Source organism: Pan troglodytes, chromosome 6, assembly GCF_028858775.2.
Source record: "Pan troglodytes isolate AG18354 chromosome 6, NHGRI_mPanTro3-v2.0_pri, whole genome shotgun sequence".
In the NCBI taxonomy this organism is placed as follows: Eukaryota; Metazoa; Chordata; class Mammalia; order Primates; family Hominidae; genus Pan; species Pan troglodytes.
In genome coordinates, this window is record NC_072404.2 from 45241439 (window position 1) to 45253557 (window position 12119).

Below are 12119 nucleotides of genomic sequence, written 5' to 3' on the forward strand. Positions count from 1 at the left end.
TTTGGGAGAAAAAAAACAGGATTTCCATTCATCTTAACAATCAAATCAGTTTTATAGTCACTGCCCACCCCTGCCCCGCCCGTGCTCATAGATTCTCAATGTGCTACACTGAAATATTCACTACTCCTAGCACGAACTCCTGCTTCACCCTACCAACCTTACAGGTCCCCACGGTGCCCTGCTCCTCCCTGCATTTCTGCCTGTGTGCACGCTGTCACCACTGACCAGACTATATGGCTCCTTCATTCTCTGAAAGCTGCCCATTGGGAAGACCTAGATGAATCCTCCCTCCTCTCCTCTCTCCTGTCTCTGCACACCCGGTGTGGATGTCATCCATTAGTTCTTGATTATACTCTGCCTGATACTTTTCTCTAATTGTTTCTAACGCATTAGCATTGGATGCCAACCCCCTATAGACTGTAAACTCCATAGAGGCTGGAACTGTTTCTGATATTGCCCCTCCCTCCTCTCCAGACTCCCAGAAGTTACTTTTCAAAAATATTTAGACTGATTGCAGTAGTTGTACCACTTTCCAATCTTTCTACAACAAAATTATGAGTAATGACATTCTACAGGACTTTTGTCGTTGTTGTTTTAATGTGAAGATAAAAGACAATCTATACCTGTTTTGCTGATTCTGTTGACAGAGTCCATTTTCCTTAGGCTGGAGAAGATCCCTCCCCAGTAATGAGAAAATCTGTACATGAAGCTCCAAGCTCCTCACAGATATTAACATCTTTATTTAGAAGTCCTTGAAAATGGGCATTTGGCGTGCAAATGTTCTGGTTTTGTGGGTTTTGTTTTGTTTTGTTTTGTTTTGTTTCACGACAACTAGAGTTTCCATAGTTCTCAGCCCAGAAGAGTAATATAGTCTGCCACAGTCCTTGGACAAGTACTCAAATTTACTGAAATTGATGGGCTATTGTGCAGAAAAAGGAAGAGAAAAACTTTTCACCTAAGTCCGAGGAATGAGGTGAAGAACAATAGAGTCAGCTCACAGGGAGAATGGCTTTGCTACAGGCAGGATTGAGTAGCACTTTGAAATCTTCCACCATCCCCAACCCATGCTGTCTCCAGCTTGGTGTACGCTTTCATTTATCCAGGGATCAGTAGCCAGGGGGGGAAAAGTTTCATTCTCCAGCTGTTGTGTCATTTCCCTTGATAAGTCCTAAATTGACCGCGTTATCAGGCACCAAAGGAGCTTTCCTGTGGTAGGCATTTTTTATTATGTGCCCTTTCAGGGGACAAAGGCGTCTGTGTCAGTAAACTGCTATGGGGGGAAAAAGACAATATCATTCTCGCAGTTTCATAAGTATGCTCTTCTGAGGGACTAATGTGAACGTAAGAAATTAAGCAACATTATCATCTGTTAGCCTAGCTGTTAGCCTGACTGCTTTGGCGATCAGGTGAAGGAAAAAATACAAAATACTATTTTCTTCAAGAGCAATTTTTAGCATTAAATATACTAATTAAAACATTTCAAATGGAAACCTTTCCCTTTTTATATTTTTGCACAATATTTGAACATACTTATGGGCAAAATGGAGTCGCATCCCCATAGCAAGTGCCTCCCAGTGCTGGCTGTTATTTGTTAAGCCCTAAGGAACATGCTCTGGCATTGGGGAAGTGGCAGTGTGAACAAGCTGTGGTTTTATCTGGGACAGAAACATCTCGAAGGATGATTTGTGGAGGTGTAATGAGTTGCGGATGGAGTGTTGGGTGTCTCACCTGGGAGACAAAGCGAACATTCTCTGAGGTTGGTTTCCTCGCTGCTCTGCTGTTAAAGAGAGCCACTTTCTTATAAACCTTAATAAACAGATATTGCTCGGCTGTGTGTTGACGTATTGATCCTATTTTTAAAAACATCTCCACAGATCCTCAAACGGCAGCGGGTGAGGTGGATGGGGTTAATCTGGAGGAGATCCGAGAATTTGCCAAAGCTTTTAAAATCCGGCGCCTGTCCCTCGGCCTGACCCAGACTCAGGTGGGACAGGCTCTCAGTGCTACAGAGGGCCCCGCGTACAGCCAGTCGGCCATCTGCAGGTAACGCGCGCCTGCATGCTGTCACCTCTTCTAGCCGGCCTGGGCCTCGTTTGTCCTCGCGGTTCAGCTTTTCTTCGTCGGGTGGGCAAAGCTGGAGGGGCAGAGAGTGGGAACAAAGTTTGGGGGCAGCTATATGTTGGGATTGGTGATCTTGATGCAAACGACGCTGCTGAAGCAAATTTGGGGGTCCTGGCTTGATAACTCCTGTCAACTCACAAAGAACTTCCAAGGCAGTCTCATTGGAAATACACTACCCCGGGGTCAGGGGCCTTCCTCCTGGGCCCACACTCCTATGCAGCTGAGAGCCACCGACTTTGTCTGCACGTAGGTATTCTGAGCAAATGTGGTAAAGCTGCCATTCCTAATTTGTGTTAACGCCTTTGCTATTTCTGCCCAGAGATGGCTATCAGGATTTTCCAAGAAAACACACATTAAAAAAAAAAATAAACTATCTGGTGACCTTGAAGGTTTTAACTTGCCTTCCCAGACACAGCTTTAAAAGCACATTTATAAGAAATAAAAAATAAAAGAAAAGAAGCGGTGGCTGCTTTAAATGGCTCAGAAAAGGGTAGTGAGAATCTGGCCTAACCTTGCTCATCTCCCCCAAATTAAATAAATGAATAACAGAATCCGGCCTTGGTTGTGTTCAAGTTGATCCGGGTTAAGTGGTCAGAAGCAGGCCCCGTGCATGCATGTGTGTGTTGCACTAATCCCATGTTTATGCATGAGGTAACAAAGGCACTTCGCTAAGAGCTTTTTCCTCTTGGGCAATACCTTATGAGTCCTCCTCCAACAGGAAAAGCCAAGAAACCAACTCCAAACTCATTTAAGTGGATTTTGTTCTTGGTGATCCATGAAATGCTGTCTTTTTATCTGCTCTTTATACTTTTAATGTATTCCCCAAAGGACGGAAGTGTACTTTTCCTGCAGTTTAAGACTAAGGTTATAAATAACATCAGTATGGGGTAGTAGCTTGCAGCTCACATTTTGCTCAATGATTTTCCATAAAACCCATTGATTGTTGTTAAATACAAAAAGCACCATAGGATCCTCTCACTTCTATGGCCTCCCCTACTGTTTTTTCTTATAAGATACCTCCCTGTAGAAAATAACCTTTATTCAGTCTATACAAGGATACTACTGCTGGGAAATTTGTTTCAAGGCTTGTATATGTTATTCCAAACAACATGTACAGAAGTGTCAACACTAACAAACAGCATCCATGTTATGAATACCATTGCTCCCTGTTGGGAAACATTAATTTTGTTTCATCTTGACAGACTTGGGATAAAGGCAGCCACAGGTTTTTAAGTTGTTGCCAATTTTCTATTGGTGCTAAATTCCTGTTTTGCTTATTTTTAGTCCGAAAACATGATTTTCTTTTATTGATATAAGTGCTGGCTAATGTTTAACTCATACACTTAGCACTTCTTGGGCATTCCCAATAAAGTATGTTGATTTCTAAAGTCTACCCCAGAGAGAGGTCAAAAAAGCTGTGGCTGAAATGTGGAGACTTTGGGAATTCCTAGTATAATAGAACATGTCTGATGCCTTGACTTTTGGGCCTTTCTCTAGCTTCCAGTATTTCAGTGAGATCGTTTTAGGAGCTATCTACCAAGAAAAGAAAGAAAGACCGAGATCTTATATTGGAACAATTTAAGTGAATTCAAAGGGTGGTGAGGAACCTGCTTTGGAGGCTGCACACTCAGGCATCGCTTGTCCCTCATTAGCTGCAGTGACTCCTAGGAGCTGCTTTAAATCCCTCCTTTTCAGAGGCACAGAGAAAAAAGCATTACCAATACACTGATCAGCCCTATCACAACCTCTGTCCCCTCGTGCCTTGACACTGTAAAGCCTGTTGTCACGCTATCAAATATTTAAGCTTTGGGGATTTTATGGCAAACAATGGCAAAATGTGGCATGTGGCAAATTAGCACAACAATGAGAGCTTTTGAGGAGCTTGCCATAAAGGACAAGTTCATTAAATAACATTAAATGATCAGTTCACTCTGTATTGAAAGCAAATGTACTCCTTCCCTCCTTGACCAGTACTGGAAGCTGGGTTTTTCAAAAATAAACAAATAACCCTTGAGTTCTACATGGAAGGGAATGCTATGGAAATTGCATTAAAATTTGGTTCTGTTTGTGCTGCTTATCACATTATAAGAGATCTAAAATGTGCTGCCAAAAATAAGATTGTGGCACATAAAGAAAGCCTATCCTTTTCTGTCCTTTTGCAAGCATCCTTACAAAACGTATTCTGAGTAACATGGGCTCAGTTTAGCTCTATGAGAACAGACCATTGAAATAAAATACACTCTGTAGTCAGAAGTTTTTCAACAGCATGGGACACTGTAAAAGGGAGAGGAGAATTCTGTGTATCCAAAGCTGTCATACTGGAGAGTTGTGAATTTGGATTTAGAATAAACAAACAAATGAATAAAAGGAATTCCTACTTTTTTTGTACTTCATTGAGAGTGAGTGTGAGTTTGGTACCAGGGCGACTTCTTAAAACACTCTATATAATTTTGTCCAAGACGCTTCATATTTTTTAAAGTCAATGTAGCAAAGAATTGCTGATGGCAGTTGATATATAGAAGACCTCATTTACAGAAAATGATATCATTCAAGTACAGTTTGCAGATATCACACATTAAACACAGCTTGGTGCCCTGGTGCAAAAGTACACCATTACGCCGGATGGTGTTTGGAAGGCAGGAGGTGGCCTTAGCACACCCAGAGGTGGGGTGTTTTATAGTAATTACAATGTGTCCAGCTGTTTGAGCCAGAACAGGAAAGTAGCAATGGGTAATGTTTTACCTGGAAAAAGGGCATATTGTTAACTTACATATGGTGAAAATTGTTTGTTCCCAGGGAGAGAAAAAGAGAGAAGTCAAAATGAGACACGAAAAGAGAGATAAAAAGAGAGCCATAAAAAAGTCCCAATGGCCATCAGTGACTATGATAATAGCAATAACATTTTTATAACCAAGTCAATGGGGGTAATTTAAAGAAAACCAAATGTAAAACACGTAAAGAATCATTTTAAATGAATGAATGTGACAACTGTCATCTTTGATGTCACTTCCTAGCGTTAATTTTTGCCTTCAGGAGTCTGAGGACTGAGAAATGGAGCTGGTACTATTCAAATAAACGCTTAGATCTCAGAGTTTATAGGGAAAAGGCCTGTGAGTTGTTTGCGTGCCTATGATATGTTATGATAGCTCATGCATCCTGCTGTCTCTGCTTCTCATCACCCCTGTCTGTGCGCCTGTGTGGTTTGCATGGTCTGGCATGGAGCACGCTGGGAGGGTGGGCGCTGGCTTGGGCAGGGCTGGCTACCTTGCAGCTGGCTATTAACCTGCAGTAAATTCGCCCTGCCAGGGAGTCAGGCAGGCAGGCAGGAGGCCCACCCTGGCAGAGGACTCAGTGTAAGACTTTTCTTTCTCAATTTTCCCCCCCAGACACACCATCCTGAGAAGCCACTTTTTCCTACCACAGGAAGCCCAAGAGAACACTATAGCTAGCAGTCTGACAGCCAAACTGAACCCTGGCCTTTTGTATCCTGCCAGGTTTGAAAAGCTGGACATCACCCCTAAAAGTGCCCAGAAGATCAAGCCGGTGCTTGAGCGGTGGATGGCTGAGGCTGAGGCCCGCCATCGAGCAGGTATGCAGAACCTGACCGAGTTTATCGGGAGTGAACCATCCAAAAAGCGCAAGCGGCGCACCTCCTTCACACCCCAGGCCCTTGAGATCCTCAATGCCCACTTTGAGAAGAATACACACCCTTCTGGGCAGGAAATGACCGAAATTGCTGAGAAGCTGAACTATGACCGAGAAGTAGTTAGAGTTTGGTTCTGCAATAAGAGGCAAGCCCTGAAGAACACAATTAAACGCTTAAAACAGCACGAGCCGGCCACGGCAGTCCCTTTGGAGCCCTTAACAGACTCTCTGGAAGAAAACTCCTAAAGAGATGCCCACCCATAATCAAGCAAAATTCACAGAAACTAAACTCCACCCTTGGGACTCCACAACAACAACAACAACAAAATTTAATTTAATTTAAAAATAGCCCCAGTCGTCATCACCCTTGTAAGTAAATGACTAAGAAAACTACCAAGTGGACAGAATGGTTTCTACATGTCCGTTGGTTTTCCAAAAAGGAAAGAAGAAAATTTTTAGAAAATTTTTAAACAAGGAATACACCACACTGAAGGTGTGTGTGGTAGGATAGTTCCCTTCCCCCACCTGTCTCCCCCAAAGCCAGTTTTTTAATGGACTTAAAGCAAACCAAATAACCACGTACTTTTTTCTGTATATTACGAAAATGTGAACACATTTTAAGGAAAAAGAAAAAAAAAACTAAACCAAAAACCAACAACGAAGGAATAAAAACTTTGATCTGTTCAAAGCGAATACAAGCCTGCCACCTGGAGGAAGGACTGCACCCCTTCAGGTACTAAGTGCTGATTCACTATGAAACCTATTAACCAAAGTCAGAAACATGGCATTGCAACGCGATCGTTCGTCTACGCTTCTCCGCGCGTAAAGTTGTGTTACGAATTTTTACATTTGTACTAACAGAACAATAGGAAGCCTGATTTCTCCCATCTTTCCCATCTGTTGTCTCCACCCATGGGGTGGGTACCATTGTTGAAGCCATTCTGTGAGGCTCACTATTGGGTTTTTTTGTGGGGGTGGTGGGGAGGGTGGTCTTTTTTCTTTGTCTTTCTTTTTGACGGGAGGGCATCCTGGATCGTGTGCCAAAGCATTTGTTGCTTTTTTCTCACTATGACTTGTGGGTTTGAGAAAAGAAAATGGAGCTCGCATTTCTCTCTTTTCCTCCATTTTTCCGTCTCCCTCGCGCGTGGCTCCTGGGGTCTGCTGAAAGGCCACAGAAGTGGGGAGAAGCAGTGTCTTTTCCACTCAGATCCTAGTGAAATGCAGGAGAGACTCCAAAATAACTAGGGCTTTGCTCGATGAACTGTCAACACTGGCATAAGCTGTAATTGTGCTCACTGTCCACACCAGAGCTTGGGATTTTTCTCAGTCTGTTGGCCACGTACATGGAGAGCTGACCAAAACTAATTTTGTAATATAAACATAAGCTGCACATTTGGTTCAATACTTACATCTATGTTATGCTTCTGTGCAAAGCAATTTCTCTCAGAAGTCTGATAGCCAAAGAAATGTCTCAAGATTTCAGTCAAATACACACATGGCATGCACACACCCATAAACACACACACAAAGAAACAGGCTAAAAAGGAAGTGATAGCAACTGGATCATTAAAGGCCATCGTGTATCCTGTTAATCTCATCTTTTCTGCTACTTCTTTCATTCTAATAGCGATGGCAGACTTTTTTCAGGGGGAATAATTACTCTTCGGGATATATAAATGGAGCAGAAAGGTGGCGGGCAAATTTAAACAACTGGAATTGGGGGCCAGGTTCTTCAGGGGAAAGGAAGTTTGAAGAAGCTTTCACCAAAAGAAAAAAATATAGAAGGGGCTTATCTAACACATCAGAATAGCCTACAATATGAGAACTAGAGGATTATTTCCTTTAAAAAAAAATAACTTAAAAGATCTGTGGGCCACAATAACCTAATATGCAAGGACATGTTGGGATGTGAGGACGGCTGTGCAGGTGAGCACTTGGCACCTGCCACTGGTGTTTTCACCCAGGTACAGGCAGACGGTGTTCCATTAAAGGAGCAGGCAAAAGAGAGCTGTCAATTTGCTTGCTGTTGAAATGTAAATATTTATGCATAATTTATAATCATGCTAATGTATTATCTGGAAGTAAGTTGTGAAAGAAAAAAGAGAAACCCAATCTCAAGTTGCCCAACTGATTAGAAATGCCATCTCCTTCCCCTAATACACTCCCTCTCCCCGGGGGGTTTGAGTTTCTTCTGTTGGCTCCTTTGCTGTTTGTGTAAATGCTACAGTATAATTGTCCCCTCCAATGATTCATGCAGCAATCAAGAGACTACCAGCAAGGAAACTCTAAAAGGAATCCTGGAAGTGGAACAAGTCACTCGTAAAGGTGTTTCCATTTTACCAGTCAATGCTAACTGGACCACAGCTAACTTGATCTTCAATGCCAACATCACAGAGCCCCTTTCGCCACCTCAAAAACCGCACAAACACGGACAACCCAGAAACCCAAAACTTTATTGATTAAAACAGATTTTGGATTCTCCTAGGACCTGCTCCAAATTCCATCAAGAAAAGCTCCCTGCGAAGAGAAGTTAACAAGATAACATATGATGGATGCTAAATATTTAAATATATGCCGGCAGCGGTTACATAAGGCCTGCTCAGTTCTGAGATCTATAATTGGGAGGGTCTAACTAGGACAGGGAAAATATAAAATAAAAGTAATCTTCCAGAGTGGAACAAAAAAGAAATATATTCATCCCACAGTCGTAACACCATTCATGTGCAGTGATTTTTTTATAGTTTTATAATTTTGTATTGTTTTATAAATTATTTATAAGGTGTTGTAATGCTTCTTATATTAATTTTTTAAAGATAAATTTTTTGCTACAAGGCATAAAAAGGTGCCTGAACCAATTCTTAGGAATATAAATTATACTGTGTAACTCATAAGTCTTTGGGACCACACCTAATGCTTAATTTTATGATGACATTTCTCATGTCTACTTGTAAACAACTTCATATGCCAATAGCGTTTAAGTGTCTTTTATGTTTCCATGAACTGAAGGTTAAGGTTGCCACCCACAAAAAATAAAAGCCACTTTGGGCATATGTGATTGTATTTCAAGCTTCAGTATTTTTCTCACATAATTTTTTATTATTGTTATCTGCATTTTCATTACTTCATGAAAAAATGACAGTGGATATTACATTTTACACTTGTTTATAGATTTTCTTTCTTTTTCAACCAAGAAAATATTTTGAACAATTGAAACTTTTAATTGCATTTGCAAGGTTTTGGCTTCTTTATGTTGTCATCACACAGATGCACACACACATACACATACAACACAAAAGAGAGAACAAAAAAGCAAAAGGAGCTAGGAAAAAAACAAAACAAAACAAGTAGAGGCGTATCAAAGAACTCAAGCTATAACCAAAAAGAAATCGTAAAATGCCTTTGCTCATTTCTCTACGCTGGACCAAAGCTCAATATTTGTAGGTATATGCACATTGTATAGATATGGCTAAATGTTGCTGACAATCTCGCAATACTAAACTGTTCCTATTTTAAGAAAAAAAAAAAGAAATACAAACTGTTCATCAATGTTTTACCTCAGCACTCTACTTGTACCCAGTTAATGACCAAGCTTAAAAAAAAATTGAGATAAAGGAAATTGATTTTCATTTCAATGTTTGACTGTAAAATCTGTTTGGATAACATTTTGTAATGAGCTTTTTGTCATGTGATTTGCTTGTCTTCAACTTGAAATTATGTGAGGCACATTTGTTTATTTGTTGTTAAGAAAGTGATTTTTTTTTTTTTTTTTTTTTTTTTTTGTCCTATGTGCTGTGATCTAGACTGGTCACCGGGGTCACTTATGAGGCACCACAAAGAGATCTGCTTCTCCGTGCCCGGAGCAGGCAGCAGGAGGGAGGGCAGGAAACAGGACTGGGTTGCTTTGGAAAAATCGTCATGACAAGAAGTTGACATGATAGACTTGTGACCAAGAAGCCAAACTGAATATTTAAAAGCTCCTTACTTGCTCTGACATTGAAACCAAAGCTGATTTTATCTGCACAGGTTGCTTAATGTTTAAAAAAAAAAAAACTGTACTTAATCTAGAGCAATATCTGTATGGTCAGTAAAGCTGCACTTTGTGTATTTCTTAACAGCTTCAGATCTGTCACTTTTAATTTGTACCATAAAAAATAAATAATTGTTTGACATGAGCTTCTAGGCTAAGTGTGTCTCACACTCAGATATGTCATTTAAGTTGTCAGCATTTTAAAAACTGTACGTTAAAACCCCAAATGTTAAGGAAAGGAAGGGGTTCAAGACAGATTGGTTAATATCATGATTATTTTAACTTTTCAAATGACATATTGCATTCATTGGGACTCTTTTGGTTGCAAGTTATAGGAATTCAACTGAAACTTGCCTACACATAAAGATACTGTGTTGTTTGACTTAATGGGAAGTTCCGTTGTGGACCTGAAGCACAGCTGGATTCAGTGGTTTCAAAGATGTCATCAGCCTGTCCTGCTTGGCTTCCTTCTCAGATGGATTCTCTAACCATTGACTCTAAGGCTTTGAATCATTGCGCCCTTCTCTAAACTAAGCACTGGTGCTGCGGGGTGGTGCACATAGATTCATGGTCACAGGCTCATTCCTGTCTGTGGGGGGAGGGCGGGGCCTCACTCTGACGACCCTGTGGGACCACAAGGATTGAAAGAGGAGTACACATAAGAACCGGAAGACAAAAAAATAGAGCCATGGTAATGAGCAGACAAAACCCAGAGCCACCACATTCTACGACTAACACCCAGCTGTGTGCCAGGTGTCGTAGAGAGTTCTGTTGGTGAAGAGTGATCTGCTAGTCTAAGTAATGTCTGTAATGGCATGTTCTGGAAAATTTGGACATTTGGCATATGTTCCTGCCTGAAGTTTAGTGTGGGTAGGAGGGAAGAGTGAATGTTGTTATATAATTCACTAATTCAAAAAATAGGATAATCTTGCTAAAATACCAGTAAAAAAAATTTAGAGTCATAATCGCCATACTTTCAGTGACCTTTAGCAAACATTTTTTATGCTACATGGAAATCTGTGTATCAACTTCATATTGTAATTGATAAGAAGTGCTTTGGAGTGAGCAACAAAACCAAAAATCCAAATGACCATGCATTATAAATGAGCCATGAAGGGGCCAGGGAGCTCCAAGCCTGACTTTAAAAGGGGCAAAAAAGAAAAAAAATTGCTGATACTTCTGCCTTGATGGGTGGGGAAAAAACAAAAAATAAAGTCATTTTCAATGGCTTTCTTTCCATATTTAATATTCTACAAATATTATTGGCAAAGGTCCTGCCTATGATTATGCCTATTATGAAATATGTTTGACCTAGGAAACTCTAAAATGTCTTCTTCAAAAAGGACAGCCATTATTTGCATTTAATCATTCCATATTCCACAAATATCTGCTAAGCATTTAATATGTGTCAGAAAATCCTGTGTGCTGAGGACTCAGAAATAAACAAAAAGAATCTTTGCCTTCAGTAAACTCATATTCATTGTGCAAAAACCAGTGATATTTCTCCAGAAAGTAAAATAATTCCATGTTTCTTATAGTATAATATTTCAAAAATGAATTTCAAAACTAAAATGATAGGAAGCAATTCTGAGGCTGACTTCAAAACTGAAAATGGATGGGTAGGAACAGCCTAAGCTTAGAATACAATCACAAGTATCTTTTAAATGATTCCAAAAGCTGTTCTGATAACAATTTTCTACTAAACCAACCATATGCATACAATATATTCAGTGTAGCAGGACAATGGGTGATGAGTTTAATAAAGAATCTATGCTTGGAAAGAGTTCAGAAGCAACATGTAACAAACACCTAACCAACACCTAACAAAGACAAGTCTGAGCTCCTCATCCATTGTTCTGCACTTCGAAAGGAGTCCAACCAAATGCACCCATTTGTCTTACCTACCAGACATTGAGGAAAGCCATGGTCAAGGGAAGAAGATGACATCTAAGGAGAACTTCAGTGCACTGCATGAAAACCTTTCTAAAACATGTGAAATATTTCCCTGTTTTCTTAAAACAATTATGAACATCACTTATCCTCTTCAGGGCCTTTCTCCTATTTGCTTTATCCTTGTTAATGGCTCTATCTATCAGCCACCCAAAGCAGAAGTCTAGAAGTCATCCCAACCCCTTTATACACACACACACACACACACACACACGCACACACACACCCTAAGTCACTAAAGTTCTGGCAATTCTGCCTCATGAATTCCTTTTGAATCTGTCTCCTAGTCTCCATCCCCCACTTCCACTACTTAGTTCAGACCCACCTGCCTCTCACCTGGATCACCATGATATGCTCCTCCTAGCCTCTACATCCA

General features: G+C 40.5%; 1 protein-coding gene across 9 annotated transcripts in view; it reads left to right on the top strand.

Annotated features, from left to right (window-relative positions):
* POU6F2 (POU class 6 homeobox 2) overlaps positions 1–9938 on the top strand; it is a 491407-nt gene extending 481469 nt beyond the window's left edge. For 4 of the 9 annotated variants that reach the window (XM_016957297.4, XM_054687486.2, XM_016957299.4 and 1 more), the window contains 2 exons: positions 1875–2043; positions 5508–8819. In XM_016957297.4, the coding sequence (XP_016812786.1) occupies positions 1875–2043; positions 5508–6012 (674 nt within the window). In that variant the 3' untranslated portion in view covers positions 6013–8819. Of the gene's footprint in view, positions 1–1874; positions 2044–5507 lie in introns of all 9 variants that reach the window. The other 5 variants (XM_054687489.2, XM_016957300.4, XM_016957298.4 and 2 more) reach the window with 3 other exon arrangements.
* Positions 9939–12119: the final 2181 nt, after the last annotated feature.